The sequence below is a fragment of the Erythrolamprus reginae genome, chromosome 6, assembly GCF_031021105.1.
Source record: "Erythrolamprus reginae isolate rEryReg1 chromosome 6, rEryReg1.hap1, whole genome shotgun sequence".
NCBI lineage: Eukaryota > Metazoa > Chordata > Lepidosauria > Squamata > Dipsadidae > Erythrolamprus > Erythrolamprus reginae.
The window spans coordinates 96,254,861-96,278,502 of NC_091955.1; the positions used below are offsets into that span (position 1 = coordinate 96,254,861).

At 46.0% G+C, this 23,642-nt stretch overlaps 1 protein-coding gene across 4 annotated transcripts; it reads left to right on the forward strand.

The window, feature by feature from the left end:
• The first annotated feature begins 334 nt into the window (after window positions 1-334).
• Window positions 335-22,148, forward strand: TMEM209 (transmembrane protein 209). 4 transcript variants are annotated; one of them, XM_070754492.1, is made up of 16 exons: window positions 371-412; window positions 486-805; window positions 2,151-2,290; window positions 2,754-2,812; window positions 5,109-5,240; window positions 7,135-7,373; window positions 8,621-8,825; window positions 9,684-9,859; window positions 10,604-10,675; window positions 10,884-10,980; window positions 12,524-12,649; window positions 13,333-13,430; window positions 15,994-16,108; window positions 16,303-16,400; window positions 18,673-18,745; window positions 20,637-22,148. In XM_070754492.1, exons 3-16 carry the CDS (start codon window positions 2,154-2,156, stop codon window positions 20,663-20,665), a joined length of 1,656 nt encoding a protein of 551 aa, XP_070610593.1. In that variant the 5' UTR covers window positions 371-412; window positions 486-805; window positions 2,151-2,153; the 3' UTR covers window positions 20,666-22,148. The 4 variants fall into 4 exon arrangements, with proteins under 4 accessions (XP_070610595.1, XP_070610592.1, XP_070610593.1 ...); XM_070754494.1 differs by lacking the exon at window positions 486-805 and having other exon boundaries at window positions 335-412; window positions 18,673-18,749; XM_070754491.1 differs by lacking the exon at window positions 486-805 and having other exon boundaries at window positions 335-412.
• Window positions 22,149-23,642: the final 1,494 nt, after the last annotated feature.

Consider the following 23,642-nt stretch of genomic DNA (forward strand, 5'->3'; position numbering starts at 1 on the left):
TATTGTGTGAATGCTACTATGGTTAAACAAGCCATGGTTTATTTCCTTTGTGCTTATATCCTAGTCCTTGAAGATCTATCACAAGGGCGGATTCCCCTTGGATCCCTCTCTTTCCATGAATGCAGCCAGGATCCCAAACTCAGCACCTAATAAAACATTTTTCAGAAAAATCGCCTCGAAGCCAGGAGGCAATTATTCGATCCTTTTAAATTCTCCCGCCAAAACGTCAGAGAGGCTCGGCCTATCGGCGATGATCACGAGGACTGCCGCCAATCCCCTTCGCGCCCATCGCCTTGACAACAAAGCCCGCCTTCGCTGCCGCGTCCTCCTCCTTCCTCGCTTGCCTATACGGGAGGGAGAGAAAACCCCGCTGCGCAGGCGCAGTTCGAGCAAAGAAGGCGAATCCATGCTGGTAAGCGAGAGGAAGAGTGCAGGATGATTCGGGGGGGAGTGTGTGCGTCGGTTGATTGCATTTTTCTCCTCAGTTATAGGGAGTACGCATGCGCTTTAAGCCCTGTTTTCACGCGGGAGATCCCCTAGCCCCGTAGCCACCTCCAACCGGCTTCGTAAAGTTAAGAAGCTAATCCACGACAGGTCCCGCCTCCAACAAGGCGCCCGCTAGAGGAGTTGGACCACGACTCCCAGAATCCCTCGCGACAAGAACCGTTTTCCGCGCTTATACGCGCCGTCCTGATTATACGTTGCGTCATCTAAACGCGCCGCACTTGTCCAGTGGGAGCATGCCTGGGTCAGACCCGGCGTCTTCGTGCACGCAACTTGTGAATGCACGCAACGTGAATGTGGGGTAGGCACAATTAGGGTTTGGTTTTGTGGGGATCTGCTGGGGGCGGGGGGTGTTGGACCCCCTCCTCATTGAATCAGATAACCATTCATTCATTCCCTCACCACTGTCAAACTATTCATTAAGTCTGCCTTACTATTACTACTAGTTTTTTCTCATCATTCACTTATGACTGCATGATTTTAACTTGTTGCCCGTATCATTAAGATTTTTTAAAATATTGATTGTTTCGTCATTGCTTATTTGACCCCTATGACAATCATTGAGTGTTGAACCTCATGATTCTTGACAAATCTATATTTTCTTTTATGGACACTGAGAGCATCTGCACCAAGACAAATTCCTCGTGTGTCCAATCACACTTAGCCAATAAAAAGAATTCTATTCTATTCTGTTCTATATTCTATTCGTTTCTATATTTCAATATTCTATTCTATAGTCTATTCAATTCTATATTCCAAAAGGGCATCGCATAAACCCCAGGGACACTCATAAATATGCTAGTTGCCAAGCAATCTGGATCATATTGTGGGGAGGTTGCAATAGTTGTAAGTGTATAAAATGGTCCTAGGTCCCTTTTTGGGTGGTGGTGGTGGTGGTGTTTTTACTTCAGACCAGAGGTCTTCAAACATGGCTATTTAAAAACTTGTGGACTTCAACTCCCAGAATTCCTCAGGTGGCCATGATCCTCGCATGTCATTTACCTCAGATTCTTCAAACATGGCCACTTTAACACTTGTGGACTTCAACTCCCAGAATTCCTTAGCCGGCTATGAACCTTGGGTATCATTCACCTCAGATACTTCAAACTTGGCCACTTTAAGACTTGTGGACTTCAACTACCAGAATTCCTCAGCTGCTATGAACCTTGGGTATCATTTACATCAGATTCTTCAAAGTTGGCTATTTTAAGACTTGTGGACTTCAACTCCCAGAATTCCTTAGCCAGGCTAGGGAATTCTGGGAGTTGAAGTCCTCAAATCTCCGTGTCTGTTCTGGGGAATTCTGGGAGTTGAAGCCCTCACATCTTCCTGTCTGGGGAATTATGGGAGCTGAAGTCTTCACATGTCTGTCTGGAGAATTATGGGAGTTCAAATCCTCAAATCTCCCTGTATTTCTATTTAGGGAATTCTGGGAGTTGAAATCCTTTCATCTCCCTGTCTGTCAATCTGTGGAATTATGGGAAATGAAGTCCACAAGTCTCTAAAATTGCCACATTTTCGGGACCCCCTTCTTCAAACAGACACTAAATGAACTGTTTGAAGGGGAGGACGACCTGTACTCAAACGGGCGGCCTTTGAATGGAAGGAATAATAATGAATTCATGTTCTTTTCTTGCTCTTTCCAGACAATGCAGGGAGAACTGATTCCATCCGAGTCCCTCATTGACAGGACCATAAGGATGAGGAAGGAAACCGAAGCGAGGAAGGTTCTTTTGTCCTGGGGGTTTCTCAACCTTGCCCTTGCTGGCATGATCTACATGGAAATGTAAGATGGAGGAGCTTGCCTGAGCCAGTAACAGAATCAGAGAGTTGGAAAGGGACCTTGGAGGTCTTCTAGTCCAACCCTCTGCTCTGGATGGTGAACCTTTTCCGGCGGACATCCTGTGGCATTTACCAACCACGTCTGCTGGAAGATTGTTCCAAGCATCTACTACTCTTGCAGTCAAATAATATTTTCTCACGTTGCTTCTGATCTTTCCCCCAACTCACCTCAGATTGTGTCCCCTTGTTCTTGTGTTCACTTTCCTATTAAAAACATTTCCCTCCTGAACCTTTCTTAACCCTTTAACATATTTTTAAAAATGGTCACAATTCCTTTCACCACCACTTTGTTTAGCAGCAGAAATTCAGGCTTCCATTATGGTCATGTCAAGAACTTCCTTGTGGTATTGTGAAAGTCTGAAAGACAGAAAGATGAGTTGCCAACCTCTGCCTTTCTCCTCTTCTAGGTCTGGAAAACTGATATGTTCCTATTACAATATTTCGTGCTGGATCCTTTGGTATGTAGGTGAGTACGCAGCAAGGAAACGATGGTTGATTTCATTGCCTTAGGACCGTGATGGGTGGCACGCGGAGCCATATCGGACAGCAGGTGAAACTCTGCCCTGTGTTAGCTCCAGCAGGCATGGGTGAACAGTGCAGTCAGGCGATAGGGAAAGCAAGTAGGATGCTTGGCTGCATAGCTAGAGGTATAACAAGCAGGAAGAGGGAGATTGTGATCCCCTTATATAGAGCGTTGGTGAGACCACATTTGGAATAATACTGTGTTCAGTTCTGGAGACCTCACCTACAAAAAGATATTGACAAAATTGAACGGGTCCAAAGACGGGCTACAAGAATGGTGGAAGGTCTTAAGCATAAAACGTATCAGGAAAGACTTCATGAACTCAATCTGTATAGTCTGGAGGACAGAAGGGAAAGGGGGGACATGATCGAAATATTTAAATATGTGAAAGTGTTAAATAAGGTCCAGGAGGGAAGTGTTTTTAATAGGAAAGTGAACCCAAGAACAAGGGGGCACAATCTGAAGTTAGTTGGGGGAAAGATCAAAAGCAACATGAGAAAATATTATTTTACTGAAAGAGTAGTAGATACTTGGAACAAACTTCCAGCAGACATGGTTGGTAAATTCACAGTAACTGAATTTAAACATGCCTGGGATAAACATATATCCATCCAAGATAAAATACAGAAAATAGTATATAAGGGCAGACTAGATGGACCATGAGGTCTTTTTCTGCCATCAGTCTTCTATGTTTCTATGAAATGCCCATAAGAAAACCACCAAGGTCACAGAGCACCAAAGACCCTATAACCTTAACAATTGATTAACAACAGGCTCAGACTCAACCCCGACAAGACGGAGTGGCTGTGGGTTCTGCCTCCCAAGGACACTTCCATCTGTCCATCCATCACCCTGGAGGGGTGGAACTTCTGACCCCGTCAGAGAGGCTCCACAACTTGGGCGTCGTCCTTGATCCACAGCTGACGTTAGAACACCATCTTTCAGCTGTGGCGAAGGGGGCGTTTGCCCAGGTTCGCCTGGTGCACCAGTTACAGCCCTATTTGGACAGGGAGTCTCTACTCACAGTCACTCATGCCCTCATCACCTCGAGGTTCGACTACTGCAATGCTCTCTACATGGGGCGACCTTTGAAGAGTGTTCGGAAACTTCAGATCGTGCAGAATGCAGCTGCGAGAGCAATCATGGGCTTTCCCAGGTATGCCCATGACTCTCCAACACTCTGCGGACTGCATTGGTTGCCGATTGGTTTCCGGACACCATTCACAGTGTTGGTAATGACCTACAAAGCCCTACATGGCATTGGGCTAGATTACTTGCGGGACCGCCTTCTGCCGTATGAATCCCAGCGACCAGTGAGGTCCCACAGAGTCGGCCTTCTCCAGGTCCTGTCAACAAGACAATGTCGTTTGGCGGGACCCAGAAGAGCCTTCTCTGTGGGGGGCCCAACCCTCTGGAATCAGCTCCCCCTGGAGATTTGCGCTACCCCCACCCTCCTTGCCTTTTGTAAGAGTCTTAAGATTCACTTATGTCACCAAGCTTGGAGTAATTAGATTTTGTCCCCCTGGCCAATAAACGTGATGTATGACTGTGATTTGAATTTGTTTGATTGATTTTTAATATATCGTGTTTTTAATTAATTAGATTTGTCTTTGTATTTACTGTTTTATATTATACACTGTGAGCTGCCCCAAGTCTTCGGAGATAATAAATAATAATAATAATAAAATAGTTTCCTTCCATCCAGTGTTCCCTCTAATTTTTTGGGGGGCTGGGCGGAAAAGTATAGTGTCTGAGCCCTTCGGGACTGGGCGGCACAGAAATATTAAATAAACAAACAAACAAACAAAAAACCCACCCTGTTTTGCCTCAGAGAATTTCAAAATAAAATACTGTACTATGTGTCTATAACAGTGAGCTCATAATAGGGCAACTCTATCAATATCAAAATGCCACTTAAATAGTTGAGCTAGTTTCAAACTAGATTTTGATTTTCTTTCTCTCTTCCTTACTCCCATTCTTTTTCTTTCTCTTTTCCTTCCTCTCTTTTTTCTATCTGTTTCTCTCTCTTCCTCTCTTCCTCTCTCTCTCCTTCCCTCTCACTCTTTCCCTCTCGGCTTCTGGGCAGGTTTGGAAAACTCTGAGTTGATGAGGATTTTTAAGTGAGCGATTGCTCACTGCTCAGCTTAGAGGGAAATATGCTTCCATCACCAATCAAACTGATCCTTTTTTGAAAAAAACGGTTCACTCTAATTTCCTATTGTTGTTTTTTAAATGCTAGAGCTTGGCTTGGCCTCTTTGTTCAGCCTGAACGCCTTGTTCGATTTCTGGAGATACTTCAAATATACCATGGCTCCTACCAGCTTAGTTATGAGTCCTGGACAACAGACGCTACTGGGATTACAGAACGCAGGTGAGTCTGTTTTGCTGGTGCTTCTTAGAACAGCGGTTTCACACCTGGGCCCCTTTAAGACTTTTATTTTTAAAAGTCTTGGAGGGGGATTTTATTTATTTAATATCTACATGAAACCGCTGGGTGAGATCATCCAGGGGCATGGGGTGAGGTATCATCAGTATGCGGATGATACCCAGTTATACATCTCCACCCCATGTCCAGTCAGCGAAGCAGTGGAAGTGATGTGCCGGTGCCTGGAGGCTGTGGGGCCTGGATGGGTGTCAATAGGCTCAAACTCAACCCTGATAAGACGGAGTGGCTGTGGGTTTTGCCTCCCAGGGACAATCCCATCTGTCTGTCCATCACCCTGGCGGGGAATTATTGACCCCCTCAGATAAGGTCCGCAACTTGGGCGTCCTCCTCGATCCACAGCTTACATTAGAGCACCATCTTTCAGCTGTGGCGAGGGGGGCGTTTGCCCAGGTTCGCCTGGTGTGCCAGTTGCGGCCCTATATTCCCCCCCCTCCAAACAATTTAGCTCATTGCTCTCTTTGCTGTTCTTTATTTATTATTATTTTATTTATTATTTATTTGATTTTTTAATGCCGCGCTTCTCTTTAGACTCAGGGCGGCTTACAACATGTTAGCAATAGCACTTTTTAACAGAGCCACCAGCCTATTGCCCCCACAATCCGGGTCCTCATTTTACCCACCTCGGAAGGATGGGAGGCTGAGTCAACCTTGAGCCGGTGATGAGATTTGAACACTCTCTACATGGGGCTACCTTTGAAAAGTGTTTGGAAACTTCAGATCGTGCAGAATGCAGCTACGAGAGCAATCATGGGCTTTCCCAAATATGCCCATGTTACACCAACACTCCGCAGTCTGCATTGGTTGCCGATCAGTTTCCGGTCACAATTCAAAGTGTTGGTTATGACCTATAAAGCCCTTCATGGCATCGGACCAGATTATCTCCAGGACCGCCTTCTGCCGCACGGATCCCAGCGACCAGTTAGGTCCCACAGAGTTGGCCTTCTCTGGGTCCTTTCGACTAAACAATGTCGTTTGGCGGGACCCAGGGGAAGAGCCTTTTTTGTGGTGGTCCCGACCCTCTGGAACCAACTCCCCCCGGAGATTAGGATTGCCCCCACCCTCCTTGCCTTTCGTAAACTCCTTAAAACCCACCTCTGCCGTCAGGCATGGGGGAATTGAGACATCTCCCCTGGGCCTATACAGTTTATACATGGTATGTTTGTGTGTATGTTTGCTTTTTAATAAGGGGTTTTTACTGACTTTTAATTATTAGATTTGTTATACATTGTTTTATTGTTGTAGTGAGCCGCCCCGAGTCTACGGAGAGGGGCAGCATACAAATCTAACTAATAATAATAATAATATTAATAACAACAACAACAACAACAACAACTGCTGACCTGCAGATCTACAGTCAGTTTTAGTGGCTCTATTGATGAGATGAGGGGAGGAGAGGGGAGGGAAGGAAGGAAGGAAGGAAGGAAAGCCATGGTAGTACATAGATTATAGGCCTGAAAAAGCACTAGGAAGCGGTACATAAGTGCTATTGCTAAGTGCTAAAGAAGGGAGGAAGGAAGGAAGGAGATGGAGGGAAAGAAGGAGATTTATTTATTCATTCAATTTTTTAAATGCCACCCTTCTTAGACTCAGGGAGGCTTACAACACGTTAGCAATAGCCCTTTTTAGCAGAGCCATCATATTGCCCCCCACAATCCGGGTCCTCATTTGACCTACCTCGGAAGGATGGGAGGCTGAGTCAACCTTGAACCGGTGATGAGATCTGAACCGCTGACCTTCAGATCTAGCAGTCAGCTTTAGTGCCCTGCAGTCCTGCACTCTGTCCACTGCGCCAACCTTCTAAAATGGGGTTTAATTTCAGCGGTCCAGACTACGCCGCCCCGCGAGTTGGTGCCCAAGAAGACGTCCCCCTCGCCCCCCTCCCCTCCCATCCAGGGCCAGAGCGTCCTGAGCTACAGTCCTTCCCGCTCGCCCAGCACTAGCCCCAAATTTGCAAGCGGTTGCATCTCCGGCTACAGTCCTCAACTCCAGGCCTTGTCAGGAAGCAGTGGCTCCTTTGGCACACCGGCAAGTTACTCCCCGGGAAGCAACTACACCAAGGTAGGAAAACTAAAGATTTATTTAGTTGTGGTTCTCCCAAAGGTGCTTTTTTTTTTAAAGAATAGAATATAATTCTTTCTTGGCCAAGTGGGATTGGACACACAAGGAATTTGTCTTTGGTGCAGATGCTCTCAGTGTACATAAAAGAAAATACAGATTTGTCAAGAATCATATGGTGCAACACTTAATGATTGTCATAGGGATCAAATAAGCAATGGAGAAACAATCAATATTAATAAAAATCTTAAGGATACAAGCAATAACGTAGAGTCATACAGTCCTAAGTGGGAGTAGATAGGTGATAGGAACGATGAGAAAAAACTAGTAGAAATAGAAGTGCAGACTTAGTAAAAAGTTTGACAGTGTTGAAGGAATTACAGTGGTACCTTTACTTAAGAACTTAATTCATTCCGTGACCAAGTTCTTAAGTAGAAGCAATTTTTCCCATAGGAATCAATATAAAAGCAAAGAATGCGTGCAAACCCATTAGGAAAGAAATAAAAGCTTGGAATTTGGGTGGGAGGAAGAGGAGAAGGAGAGTTGCTGCCGAAGGAAGAAGGTGAGGGTAGCACCCCCTTTTGCCTTTCCGCGCCCAGATGCTCCAGGAGGCAACCTCGCGCCGGGTGTATGGGAGGCAGCGCGGGAAGTGGTTTATTCCCTCTCCAAGTGCCCAGAGAAAGGAAAATGCTCTGTTCGCTCCGGGCTGCCAAAGCCTCCTTAAGCGCCACTGAAAGGCTCCTCTGGCAGCCCAGAAAAGCCCAAGAGGGCCAGGATTAAAGGGGGAAACTGGCCGGGCATTCGTGCCGCACTCAAATCTCCTGGGAAATTTTTCTGAGCTCGCGTTATTAAGTAGAAAACGGTTCTTAAATAGAGGCAAAATTATCTTGAAAACCCAGTTCTTATCTAGCAAAGTTCTTAAGTAGAGGCGTTCTTAAGTAGAGGTACCACTGTATTAATAAAAATCTTAAGGATACAAGCAACAAGTTACAGTCACACAGTCCTAAGTGGGAGGAAAAGGATGATAGGAATGATGAGAAAAAACTACTAGAAATAGTAGTGCAGACTTAGTAAAATGTCTGACAGTGTTGAGGGAATTATTTGTTTAGCAGAGTGATGGCGTTTGGGGGAAAAACTCTTCTTGTGTCTAGTTGTCTTGGTGTGCAGGGCTCTGTAGCGATTTATAACGAATTTCAATGAAAGGTGGATTCCCGACAGGCGATTGCCCCTTTTCGTTCTGTCCTGCTTAGGTGGCTCCATTCAGTCCTTCTCCGGGGCCCTTGATGTACCCCGCTAGCATCGGGCCCATGGACAGCAGCGGGATGAGATCCAGGTATCGCTCCTCGCCCACCGTCTATAATTCTCCTACCGGAAAAGCCGACTATATGACGGATTTGAAGTCGCTCGACAGCTTCCTTCGAAACGAGGAGGAGAAACAGCACCGGGTGCAGCTGGGTGAGTAAGGGGACTGAAAGGAAGGCGGGGAAGATTCGCACAGCGCACTCCTCGAAATTATTCAGAGCATGTTTGCCGTTCAGCATGCATTGTGGTCTTATTGGTTAAGATACCAGGCTAGAAATCGAGAGATCGTGAGTTCTAGTGACTTTGAGCCAATCACCAGGAGACTGGGAGTTCTAGTTTCTTCCTAGGGCCAATTACTAGGAGACAGGGAGTTTTAGTCCCGCCTTAGGCATGAAAGCTGACAGGATGACTTTGAGCCAATCACCAGGAGACAGGGTGTTCTAGTCCCGCCTTAGGGCCAATTACTAGGAGACAGGGAGTTCTAGTCCCGCCTTAGGCATGAAAGTCAGTTGGGTGACTTTGAGCCAATCACTAGGAGACAGGGAGTTCTAGTCCCGCCTTAGGGCCAATTACTAGGAGACAGGGAGTTCTAGTCCCGCCTTAGGCACGAAAGTCAGCTGGGTGACTTTGAACCTATCACCAGGAGACGGGGAACTCTAGTCCCACCTTAGGCATGAAAGTCAGTTGGGTGACTTTGAGCCAATCACCAGGAAGCAGTGAGTTCTAGTCCCCCCCCCCTCCCTTTAGTATTTGAAAGCTGACTGGACAACTCTGGGCCAATCACCAGGTGGCGGTGAGTTCTAGTGTTGTTTTAGGCACGAAAAGCCAACTGGGTGACTTCGGCCCAATTACGAGGAATCGGTGAGCTCTGACTCCGTTTGAGGGATCCGCCTATTTTGTGCCTGCAGCGGGACTCGAACTCACCGTCACAACGTCAAGCTTAGCAATAAGATCCAGAACCTGCACTGCTCAAGTAACCTCCTGTCCGTGTTTTTCTCTGGCTCCCTGCAGGCAATTCGGACTCCGTCTCCCCGTCGAGCAGTCCGACGTTTTGGAGCTACGGTCGTTCGACGGCCGACTACGCCCAGATGCTGCGGAAGTTCCAGTACCAGCCGGCCTGCAGATCCCAGGCCCCTTCGGCTCACAAGGACGAGGCCGACCTGAGCTCCAAGCAAGCTGCCGAGGAGGTAAACCACGGTTGGCGGAGACGGAAACTGTGGGTATCCCCCCCCCCCCCATGGTTTCTCCGCAGGTTTTAATCCATCTTGGCCTGCCGTACAAAATCTTCCTGTTCTGATAAGAGAAGGAATCAGGGAAACTAAAGGACTGGCGAGTCCTCGACTTACAACGTTTTAATTTACTGACTGTTTAAAGCAGAGGTCACCAATCTTGGCCAACTTTTAAGACATGTGGACTTCAACTCCCAGAATTCTCCAGCCAGGAGAATTCTGGGAGTTAGAGCCCACAAGTCTTAAAGATAAACAAAGTCAATGGGGAAACAGGATTCACTTTTCACGTCACTAACTTAACAAATGCAATTATATGCTTAGGGTGGGTTTCTATGGATGGATTGATAGGTGGGTAGGTAGGTAGATGGATAGATGGATGGATGGATAGAAAAATAGATGATGGATGGATGGGATGGATGGATTGGATGGATAGATGATGGATAGATAGATAGATGATGGATGGATGGATGGATAGATAGATAGATGATGGACGTACGTACAGACAGACAGACAGATATGGATGGATGGATAAATAGATAGAGGATGGATTGGTGGGTGGGTGGGTGGATGGATAGAAAGAGATAGATGATGGATGGATGGATGGATGGATGGATGGATAGATAGATAGATAGATAGATAGATAGATAGATAGATAGATAGATAGATAGATAATTTCAAAGCTTCTTTTGTCTTCCTGGCCAGGTCTGGGCACGCGTGTCGATGAACAGACAGCTCTTTGATCACATGGATTCTTGGACTGCGAAATTCAGAAATGTGAGTTTTACCTTTGTCCTTTGGCGGGGGGTGGTATTCTAAATGTGTCACAGCCCTGGAGCTCAGGGAAGGACCTCAGGCTAAATAGGGGTGACTAAACCCAAAGAACACCTAGACCTGAAAAGCATCCAGAACGTGTTGTTCTCCTAACTTCGGTTGTCCTTTCCTCCTTCCCCCCCCCCCCCAAAATCTTTTTGGGATCCGACAGTGGGTCAACGAGACAATTCTTGTGCCGCTGGTTCAAGAGATGGACTCTGTAAGCACTCAGCTGCGGAGACTGGGGTGTCCAGAGCTGCAGATTGGAGGTACGCTGACCGTACAGGAGGAACAAAACAACTCCCTCAACTCTTATTGCGTTCGGAGACAGATCGGAAGCCAGAACAGCTTGTGGAGGGATGGAGTTTATTTATTCATTTTATTATTTGTTTGTTTGTTTTGTCAAGTACGTATTGGTGGTATACAAAGATATAATGATATAATGATATATATATAGTGGTACCTCTACTTACGAATTTAATTCATTCCGTGACCAGGTTCTTAAGTAGAAAAGTTTGTAAGTAGAAGCAATTTTTCCCATAGAAATCAATGTAAAAGCAAATAATGCATGCAAACCCATTAGGAAAGAAATAAAAGCTCAGAATTTGGGTGGGAGGAGGAGGAAGAAGAAGAGGAGGAGGAGGACAGTCACTGCCGAAGGAAGAAGGTGAGGGGAGGGGAATAAAAAAAATCCAAAACTTTAAGGCTTTAAAAAAAAAAAGAGGGACTTTGAGGCGGTAAGGAGGCGCCTCCCATACTCTCCGTGCGAGGCTGCTTCCCATACACTGCGCCAGAAAGAGAAACCCAGGCGGGCGAGAGGGGAACCTCCTGCTCCTTTGACCGAAAGGCTGCTGCTGCTACCTGCTTCCTCTTCCTTCCCATGCTGAAGGGCTACCCTCTCCTCCCGCTCACTCGCTTTGTAGCCGGCGCCTTTCCTTCACTGTGGTGACTCCTCGGTTTGGCTGAAGCCGAAGGCTCCTCTGGCAGCCCAGAAAAGCCCGAGATGACAGTGTGGCAGACAGCTCAGAAGGAGATCAATTCTCTAGCTCCTCCTTGGATTCGGAACAAGAGTTAATGATGCAGCCACGTATGCGGAGAGCGATGCATAGGCAGCAACAACTGAGAGATTATTATCAAAGAAAATGAGGCCACCTGTGGTTGGGTGGGGCAGTGGTCATTAGTGAGGCTGCTATAAAGAGCAGCCTGTGGGTTTGGCCATTGTGGAGGATTATCTGATCGTTGTGCTTCGTGACTGCTTTACTGACTTTGACCTTTTGTGTGCTGATTTTTCCCCGCTTTGAAACTAAACCAGAGCAAAGTGTGTTTCACTTTGTGAAAGAAGAAGGACTGTGAATTGCCTCACAGCTGCAAGCTAAGTATCACAGAACTGATAAGGGACTTGTACAAATTACCAGGTTGTTTGGAGACGAGTGCTCTTGGCTATACCAAAAGAGGGCTTAGGTTAAGTGAATTTTTGTTATAAAGAACATTGTTTTGAATTTTCAAACGTGTGTGTGTCTGAAATTGTATTTGTGCATTTTCGGGAGGATTCTACCAGAGAGCCCGACAGAACAGAAGTGAGGAAGTGAGAAAATTGAGACTTTTTAGGCCTCTTGAAAGTTTTTGCGTTGCGGAATGGAAACCTCTCCAATCACAGCTGCTGCTTCCGTTTGCGAGGTTGTCGCTTGAGTCAAAGGAAGTTCCCCAGCTGTTTGCCGAGACCTGAAATTGGGGGGGGGGGGGGGGGGTGTTTCCTTGATGGCGAAGGTTGTGGTTTTTTCTCTCTGCAGAATTTCATTTTTCCCCTTGCAGAAGCCAGCCTGAGCAGCCTGAAGCAGGCGGCTTTGGTGAAAGGGCCCCTTGTTCCCACCCTGAACACCATCGTGCAATACTTGGACCTGACCCCAAATCAGGAATATTTAGTGGAAAGGATCAAAGGTAAATTGGCTACTTATTCCTATCCTGCCTTTATTGTTGGTTTAATGAATAAATCCAGGGTCGGTGAACGTAATTCTAGTGCTCCCCCACGCCTCCTGTTTGCCTCACGACAACCCTGCAAGGTGGGTTGGGGCTGAGAGAGTGGGAGTGATAGGGCCAAAGTCACCCAGATGGCTTTCGTGCCTTAGGTGGGACTAGAACTCCCAGTCTCCTGGTGATTGGACCAGAGTCAATCAATTGGCCTTCTTTCCTAATGTGAAACTAGAACTCCCAGTCTCCTGGTGATTGGCCCAGAGTCACCCAGCCAGCTTTCGTGCCTAAGGAGGGACTAGAACTCCCCATCTCTTGGTGATTGGTCCAAAGGCACCCAGCCGGCTTTCGTACCTAAGGCGGGACTAGAACTTCCAGTCTCCTGGTGATTGGCACAGAATCAATCAATTGGCTTTCGTTCCTAATGTGAAACTAGAACTCACAGTCTCCTTGTGATTGGTCCAAAATCACACAGTCCACTTTCGTGCCTAAGGCGGGACTAGAACTCCCAATCCTACAGATATACCATTAATGCGTAAATCCCTTTCCCGATTGCTGTTGTAACCTGAAGGCTACCTGTAGTAGAGCTGACAATGACATTTTATTTCCCCCGTTTTTGACAATTTGTTGCATTGTTTTTGGCCGACTGTCAGAGCTTTCCCAAGGCGGCTGCATGAGTTCGTTCCGGTGGAACCGAGGGGGAGACTTCAAAGCACGGACCTGGGACACAGATTTGCCCACCGACTGCGGAGTAAGTCCACCGTGGGAGCCTTGAGTCAGTAGAAGCAGGTGTATCTGATTCATTCCCCCTTTTCTGTACCTAGCAAGACTGTTTGCGGCCTTAGTCAGTTATTGATTGATTGAATTTGTATGCCGCCCCTCTCCGCAGACCCGGGGCGGCTAACAACAGTAATAAAACAGCATATAATAATAATCCAATACTAAAAACAGTTAAAACCCCATTATTATAAAAACCAACATACATACAGACATACCATGCATAAAATTATAAAGGCCTAGGGGGAAAGAATGTCTCAGTTCCCCCATGCCTGACAGCAGAGGTGGGTTTTAAGCAGCTTATGAAAGGCAAGGAGGGGGCAATTCTAATCTCTGGGGGGAGTTGGTTCCAGAGGGTCGGGGCCGCCACAGAGAAGGCTCTTCCCCTGGGTCCCACCAAGCGACATTGTTTAGTCGATGGGACCCGGAGAAGACCCACTCTGTGGGACCTAACTGGTCGCTGGGATTCGTGCAGCAGAAGGCGGTCCCTGAGATAATCTGGTCCGGTGCCATGAAGGGCTTTATAGGTCATAACCAACACTTTGAATTGTGACCGGAAACTGATCGGCAACCAATGCAGACTGCGGAGTGTTTGTTTTTTATGGATTTGTATCCTATTTTTTTATTATTTTTGCAAAATAATTCTAGGCGCTGAATGCGTACAACACGTCTCCCTCCTTACGCAGTTCCCCAAAACAACCACCCCGAGACTTGGGGGGAGGGACTGAAACAGAGACAGAACAATTGGCCCCCAAAGTCATCCAACTGGCTTTCACGCCTAAGGCGAAACTAGAACTCACCATCTCCTGCTCATTGGCTCAAAGTCACCAGATTGGCTTTAATTCCTAAGGTAGAACTAGAACTCCCCCTCTCCCAGTGATTGGCCCAAAGGCACCCGGGTGGCTTTCACACCTAAGGTGTGAACTAGGGTTAGAACTAAAACTCACCAGCTCCTGCTCATTGGCCCAAAATCACTCAGGTGACTTCCATACCTAAGGTAGAACTAGAACTCCCGATTGCTTCTGATTGGCCCAAATGGCTTTCACACCCAAGGTGGAACTAGAACTCACCATCTCAGATAGTTGGCCCAAAGTCACCCGGGTGGTATTTATGCCCAAGGTGAAACTAGAACTCACCCTCTCCTGCTAATTGGCTCAGTCACCCCGGCTGCTTTCATGCCTAAGGTAGAACTAGAACTCCCATTCTTTCAGTGATTGGCTCAAAGTCACCCAGGCAACTTTCATACCTAAGGGGGAACTAGAACTCACCCTCTCCTGCTAATTGGCTCAAAGTCACCTAGGAGGCTTTTACGCCCAAGGAGAAACTAGAACTCACCATCTCCTTCTAATTGGCTCAAAGTCACCTAGGAGGCTTTTACACCCAAGGAGAAACTAGAACTCACCCTCTCCTGCTAATTGGCTCAATGTCACCCAGGAGGCTTTTACACCCAAGGAGAAACTAGGACTCACCCTCTCCTGCTAATTGGCTCAGAGTCACCCCAGCTACTTTCATGCCTAAGGTAGAACTAGAACTCCCATTCTTCCAGTGATTGGCCCAAAGTCACCCCGGCAACTTTCATACCTAAGGGGGAACTAGAACTCACCCTCTCCTGCTAATTGGCTCAAAGTCACCTAGGAGGCTTTTACGCCCAAGGAGAAACTAGAACTCACCCTCTCCTGCTAATTGGCTCAATGTCACCCAGGAGGCTTTTACACCCAAGGAGAAACTAGGACTCACCCTCTCCTGCTAATTGGCTCAGAGTCACCCCAGCTACTTTCATGCCTAAGGTAGAACTAGAACTCCCATTCTTCCAGTGATTGGCCCAAAGTCACCCCGGCAACTTTCATACCTAAGGGGGAACTAGAACTCACCCTCTCCTGCTAATTGGCTCAGTGTCACCCAGGAGGCTTTTACATCCAAGGAGAAACTAGAACTCACCCTCTCCTGCTAATTGTCTCAGAGTCACCCCGGCTGCTTTCATGCCTAAGGTAGAACTAGAACTCCCATTCTTCCAGTGATTGGCCCAAAGTCACCCAGGCAACTTTCATAACTAAGGTGGAACTAGAACTCACCATTTCCTGCTGATTGGCTCAAAGTCACCTAGGAGGCTTTTACACCCAAGGAGAAACTAGAACTCACCATCTCCTGCTAATTGGCTCAATGTCACCCAGGAGGCTTTTACACCCAAGGAGAAACTAGAACTCACCATCTCCTGCTAATTGGCTCAGAGTCACCCCGGCTGCTTTCATGCTTAAGGTAGAACTAGAACTCCCATTCTTCCAGTGATTGGCCCAAAGTCACCCCGGCAACTTTCATACCTAAGGGGGAACTAGAACTCACCATCTCCTGCTAATTGTCTCAGTGTCACCCAGGAGGCTTTTACACCCAAGGAGAAACTAGAACTCACCATCTCCTGCTAATTGGCTCAATGTCACCCAGGAGGCTTTTGCAGCCAAGGCGAAACTAGAACTCGCCATCTTTGTTTCCGAAGTCTCTGACAAGGCGCTCATTCTCACCTTCCCTTTCTCCCCCTCCAGATCCTCATGCACGTGTTCTGCACGTACCTGGACTCCAGGCTGCCTCCCCACCCGAAGTATCCCGACGGGAAAACCTTCACCTCCCAGCATTTCATTCAAACCCCCGATAAACCAGGTAATGTGGGGCGTCTTTCTAAATGGACCAGGAGGTCTTTTTCTGCTGTCAATCTTCTATGTTTCTATGTATAACCATGTGATATCTTCCGCCAGTGTCGATCCGGATGGCGCCTCCGTTCCATATTAGATTGGAATTTCATTCAATTTTACTTAATCGATCTGTTAACAGATGTGATTCGTCTCTATTCCCAGATATGTCGAACGAGAACTTGTTCTGCATCTATCAGAGTAGCGTCAACCCTCCCCATTACGAGCTGATTTATCAACAACAGGTCTACAATCTTCCTAAGGTAGGAGTAGTTGCAGCCTGCCTGTGACTTTTCCAGAAGAAGAGAAGTTGCTGACGAGAGGAGGGGGCCATGAGTGAGGATTGATACGTCTCTGGGGTCCTTGGGTTTTTGCAGACGTTTCACAACCCAACTTGGTTATAGCATCAATGATAAAAAAGAGGAGAAATATCCAGTTAGGTCGTGAAGTGTTTGCAAGAAAACAACCAAGGTCAGAGAGTATGAAGGACACCACATTCCCCTTCCCTCCCCTTTCCCATCCTCCTTCTTCAGTCCACAAACCCAAATCCCTTCTAGCCCTGATGATGTTACCTAGATGGGTCTTGAAACGTCTTGCAAGCAAGCCACCAAGCTCAGAGAGCACCACGGGCCCACAGCTGTCACTCTCCTCTTCCTCCTCCTTCCTGCAAATCCCACTTCCTTCTGGCACTGGATGTTGTTGGGTCATGAAACCTCTGTAAGAAGACCACCAAGCTCAAGAGTGCACCAAGGGCCCTACTGTCCTTCTCCCTTCTAGCCCTGATGACGTTACCCACTTGGGTCATGGAGACGTCTTGCAAGAAAAGCACCCAGGACCCCATAGTCCTACTCTTCCTCCCTCCTCCTCCTCCTCTTCCTCCTCTTATATCCATAGCAATGATTCTCAATTTTGGCCGTTTGAATGGAATGGAATGGAATATAGAATGATATGGAATATGGAATATAGAATGGAATGGAATATACAATACAATACAATACAATATTGGGGAAAGTTGGGGGAAAGATCAAAAGCAACGTGAGAAAATATTATTTCACTGAGAGAGTAGTAGATCCTTGGAACAAACTTCCAGCAGACGTGGTTGGTAAATCCACAGTCACTGAATTTAAACATGCCTGGGATAAACATATATCCATCCTAAGATAAAATAGAGGAAATAGTATAAGGGCAGACTAGATGGACCATGAGGTCTTTTTCTGCCGTCAGTCTTCTATGTTTCTATATGGAATGTAGAATATAGAATAGAATACAGTGTTCCCTCAACTTTTGCAGGGGATGCGTTCCGAGACCGCCCGCGAAAGTCGAATTTCCGCGAAGTAGAGATGCGGAAGTAAAATACACCATTTTTGGCTATGGACAGTATCACAAGCCTTCCCTTAACACTTTTAAACCCCTAAATTACCATTTCCCATTCCCTTAACAACCATTTACTCACCATTATTACTGGTACTCACCATTGAATAAGACAGTGATCCTGATATTTATAAACATAATTATTTATTAACAATAATTTTTTTTGTTATTTATTTGCAAAAATTATTAGTTTGGTGATGACGTATGACTTCATAGGGCGGGAAAAAACTGGTATAGAAAAAAAACACGAAGTATTTTTAATTAATATTTTTTGAAAAAACGTGGGTACTGTATAGACTTTTCGCAAAGTTTGAACCCGCGAAAATCGAGGGAACACTGTATTGGAATAAAGAATGGAATAGAATAGAATAGAATAGAAAAATGTACATAAAAGAAGATATGCATTTCTCAAGAGTCATCAGGTACAGCACTTGATGATTGTCATAGGGGTCGAATAGGCAATCAGGAAAATATCATTATTAATAAAAATATTAAGGATACAAGCAACAATTTACAGTCATAAGTGGGAGGAGATGGGTGACTGGAATGTGGAGAAGACTAACAGTAATAGTAGTAGGTAAGGAAGTGAGGATAAATAAAGGGAAATATTTCTTCACCCAGAGGGTCCTTGGTTGATGAAATTCCCTTCCAGAAGAGGTCGTGACAGCTGTCAGCCTGGAGAGCTTCAAGGCAGGATTAGACAGATTCATGGATGCCAGTGTATCATAGGTGGTGATTGAAACAGATGTCCAAGTGCCGCCTCTATGTTGGTTGAGGCAGGCAGGATTCCCTTGAGTCCCATTTGTTGGGGGTCAAGGGAAAGGGAGGGTCTTGCCTTCTTTTTCTGCTCAAGATCCCCCTGGACAATTGGTGGGACACAGAATGCTGGACTCGATGGGCTTTGGCCCCATTCAGCAGGGCTCTTCTTCGGTTGTTAGTAATGTAGATTTTGACAATATTGAGGGAATTATTTGTTTAGCAGAGTAATGGTGTTGTAAGACGTGTGGACTTCAACTCTGACACACTGTCATTCTTTAGCGAGGCAGTTTTGGGTAAAAACAAAACTAGGCCCCAAGGGGAAGGCCAGCTAAGACACACCTTGTTGCAAGTGTCAACTACTCGGGTCCTTTACCTGTCGGCCTTCTTTTCATCTCTCCTGTTTAGGGCAGAAACAACCTGTTCCACACTTTGCTTATGTTCCTGTACATCATCAAGACCAAGAATCCGGCATGCTTGGGTACGTAGGGTTATTCTATATCAGTGATGGCGAACCTATGGGCCGGATGCCACAGGTGGCACGCAGAGCCATATCTGCTTTGCACACGAGCCGTTGCCCTAGCTCGGCTGCCTGGTGTTTAAAGCAAAATGAAATTGAAACCATGTACAAACAGGGGGTCAAACTCCAGGCCCACAGGCCAAATCCAGCCCTCGGGCTACTTAAATCTAACCTGCGGGGCCACCCTGGAAATAGCAAATGACCTGCCCCGTAGTGCTCTATTTTCAACCTGGATGGTCTCCTGCAGCACTCGGCCTGACAATTATTTATGTATTTATTTATTAGATTTGTATGCCGCCCCTCTCTGAGGACTCGGGGCGGCTAACAAATAATCTAAAAAAACCCCAATTTAAAGAACCACTCATACATACAAGCATACCATGTATAAATTCTATAAGCCTAGGGGGAAGGGAAATTTCATTACCCCATGCTTGACGACAGAGGTGGGTTTTAAGGAGCTTGCGAAAGGCAAGGAGGGTGGGGGCAGGTATCTGATAATCTGGGGGGAGCTGGTTCCAGAGGGTCGGGGCCGCCACAGAGAAGGCTCTTCTCCTAGGTCCCGCCAAATGACATTGCTTAGTCAGACCCGGAGAAGGCCAACTCTGTGGGACCTAACCGGTCGCTGGGATTCGTGCAGCAGAAGGCGGTCCTGGAGTTATTCTGGTCCGATGTCCTGAAGGGCTTTATGGGTCATAACCAACACTTTGAATTGTGACCAGAAATTGATCGGCAGCCAATGCAGACTGCGGAGTGTTGGTGTAACATGGGCCTATTTGGGAAAGCCCATAATTGCTCTCGCAGCTGCATTCTGCTCGATCTGAAGTTTCTGAACACTTTTCAAAGGTAGCCCCATGTAGAGAGTGTTACAGTAGTCGAGCCTCGAGGTGATGAGGGCATGAGTGACTGTGAGCAGTGACTCCTGATCCAGATAGGGCTGCAACTGGTGCACCAGGCAAACCTGTGCAAACGCCCCCTCGCCACAGCTGAACAATGGTTCTCTAATGTGAGCTGTGGATCGAGGAGGATGCCCAAGTTGCGGACCCTCTCTGGGGGGGGGGGTCAATAATCCCCCCCCCCCCCCAGGGTGATGGACGGACAGATGGAATTGTCCTTGGGAGGCAGAACCCACAGCCACTCCGTCTTATCCGGGTTGAGTTTGAGTCTGTTGACGCCCATCCAGACCCCAACAGCCTCCAGGCACTGGCACATCACTTCCTCTGCTTCGTTGACTGGACATGGGGTGGAGATGTAAAGCTGGGTATCATCAGCGTACTGATGATACCTCACCCCATGCCCTTGGATGATCTCCCCCAGCGGTTTCATGTAGATATTGAATAGCAGGGGGGAGTGGACCGACCCCTGAGGCACCCCACAAGGGAGGAACCTCAAGGTCGACCTCTGACCCCCCACTAACACCGACAATGTCCCTTCATGACCTGTTTTGGCCGACAGGGTGGTGCAGGAGGCTGTCCAAGCCAAAAAATGGACATTTTGACCAGCAGGGTGCTTGCAGGAGGCGTCCATCCCATAGCTCAACAGACACAGAGTTGCCCACCAGCTTTTTCAAACCTATTCTTTCTCGAAAGTTCTTGGGGGGGGGGGGGGGAAACGCCTCCAAACCCCAAAATACCAAAATGTTATTTTGTTTGGTGCATTACAAGGTTTAAAAAATTAAGAGCAGCTAGTGGAGGAAAATAAATGGGTCTTGTCTTTCTCCTTTGCCGTTGAAAATTCATCCAACACGGCTGATTTTGCATGGTTCATTTCTAACCGGAGAGAGAATTTGTGAGCTTGACCTCCTGATGAAACTTTTATGGTCTAATAATAAAAGATGTCCTTATTTTCTTCCCAGGCGAGTCAACCTCGGATTATCTGGTGTGAACGTTCTCTGGATTTTTGGAGACTAACCCGTTTTCCCAGCTACAAACTCTTTTTAACTCCCAGAGGATAAATTCCTTCCCTAGGACAGTGAATTTAGCTCTGAGATTGTACTGCCTTGAATTACACACTGCTGCCCGAAGCGAGAGGTCATTTATTTTTATTTTTACAACAACGGACAAGTCGTGAAAATAATATTTTTAATGCTGTTTCTGCGCGGGAGGTTTTAAACAGAAGGAACGTTTAATTCGTATTCGATGAACCAAATTGCTTTTTTGGGGTGAAAATTTTGTAAGAAATCAGATCTCTTCCTTCGATTGGTCAATCTGGAACCCAAACCCCAAATCACACTTTTGAATCAAAACCTAAGTGCCCTAAGTGCCCTAAGGATTATTATTTGCTTCGCTACAACAGATGCTTTAAATAATAACTCTAATCAAAAAAACCAAACGGATATATTAAAATCAGGCTCCTGGGCCATTTGGATTCTCCTTTCCACATCTGCTTTTGACAGCTAAGCACAGAAAAGTTTTGATGTGTTTGAGATGAAAATGTTTATTATTCCCAGAACCAGGTTTTAGATCCGGTTTCGCTTTGAGAACACTCCAAAAAGATGATTTTTAAAAACTTTTTTTAAAAGTTCTTTTTGAACAGGATTGGGGGGTTGTTTTTTGCAGGATCCTTTCCGCTCGAGAATCAAGAGTTATTTCTGGACAGCGGAAGAAGTGACATTGTTAGAATAATGGTCTTCCTCCCCCCCCCCCCCCCCAGTAGCTAGAATAGTGTTTCTCAAATTTAAGATAGGTGGACTTCCGACTCCCAGAATTCTGCGAGGTGAAATCCACGTATCTTTAAACTTGCCAAAATTGAGGAGTGCATACAAGGATGCCTGCTATAGAAGCATTCACACCTCAGGCTGTAGAAATAATAGTAATAATAATAATAATACCTAGATTGCAAACATCGTGATAGAAAATACCGCAATTAATTTTCCTCCAAAATACACTCAACCTCACACGAGTGGCAAAATTAAATCACATCCTTTGTGGCCCTGCAGTGAAAGTTTTAAAAACTACTTCTTTACTACAACGGCTGTGGGACCTACAAAGGTGAATCTTACACACTTTTCTCCAAAGCAACTTTTTAAAAGGTGGTTTTTGCTACTATTCCGCTGAAAGATTTGACATCTGCAGGAATGGGATTTTTTAAAAAAAAATTTGCTCTGCATCCAGATGTCCTGCTACAAAACGTTACCCGATTGTGTTACTCACTGGTTGCGTCCCGATTTCAAGCAAGGCATTGCTCGTGTTGCCTTAAACCTGTTTGTGTGTTGTGTTGTTCCACAAGTATTAAGCAACCTAGCGTGATTTGACAGGGATGTGTATTGCAGCTGGGGGAAAACACTGTTTTCTAATTGTGGGTCTTGTCGGTGCCCAGATCTTTGGAGGATGTGTTGGACCGATATTAAATGGAATTATTTGGTTAATCTTGTCTCAAGATCTGTTTGTTTCCCTGATGTTCCGGCTGTTGTTTCCTGGTCTTTTAATCCTGTCCTTTTTTTCAACCTACCGTATTTTTTGGAGCATAAGACGCACCGGAGTAGTTTTTGGGGAGGAAAATAGGGTATTCATCTGGCTAGCATATTATTTTATCCCCTGGTTAAGGGCGTAAAAAAACTTTATTCGGAGAGAGTAACAATGAGCTTGCAAGCCAGTAAGAGCTGGGAACATCATTAGCACATTTGGAGCAAGTTAGATGTGGATGCTGTCAAAGTCCCTGATGAAAACGATGTCTTCAGAGGGGCTAAGAGCAACCCAGCCGTCTGGGATCACTCACGAACGCCAATCCTAGAAAGAAGACTTGGACACATTTTCTCTCTGGGTGAAGTGACACAATATCATAGGGGAAGGTTTGGTAGGGAAGGTTTGCCTATTTGCCGATGACTCTAAAGTGTGCAATAGGGTTGATATTCCTGGAGGGGTCTGCAATATGGTAAATGATTTAGCTTTACTAGATAAATGGTCAAAGCAATGGAAACTGCAGTTTAATGTTTCCAAATGTAAAATAGTGCACTTGGGGAAAAGGAATCCTCAGTCTGAGTATTGTATTGGCAGTTCTGTGTTAGCAAATACTTCAGAAGAGAAGGATTTAGGGGTAGTGATTTCTGACAGTCTCAAAATGGGGGAGCAGTGTGGTCGGGCAGTAGGAAAAGCAAGTAGGATGCTTGGCTGCATAGCTAGAGGTATAACAAGCAGAAAGAGGGAGATTGTGATCCCCTTATATAGAGTGCTGGTGAGACCACATTTGGAATAATACTGTGTTCAGTTCTGGAGACCTCACCTACAAAAAGATATTGACAAAGTTGAACGGGTCCAAAGACAGGCTACAAGAATGGTGGAAGGTCTTAAGCATAAAACGTATCAGGAAAGACTTCATGAACTCAATCTGTAGAGTCTGGAGGACAGAAGGAAAAGGGGGGACATGATTGAAACATTTAAATATGTCAAAGGGTTAAATAAGGTCCAGGAGGGAAGTGTTTTTAATAGGAAAGGGAACCCAAGAACAACCTTCCACCGTTTTTGTAGCCTGTCTTTGGACCTGTTCAATTTGATGAATCTCTTTTTGTAGGTAGCAATGGGAATTTTGGTCTCCGCTGTCGTAGTTCGAGGACTACCTGAAATATTATTATTATTATTATTATTATTATTATTATTATTATTATTATTATTATTATTATTTTGATTTATATGCCACCCCTCTCCAGAGACTCGGAGTGATCCCAGTGATCCCATTCTTAGGGCTGGAATGGCGCTCTGCCCTACCTCAGTTTTTTTTTTTTTTAAAGCTTAAATTCTTGATTATAAAGGGGAAAATGGGCTGACCACCGTCTTGTGATTTGCGTCAGGAGATAGGCCGCTGACGTAAAAATTTAAAATACTTGGGCGTCCCAATGGAATCTTCCAAGTTCCATCAAATCCAT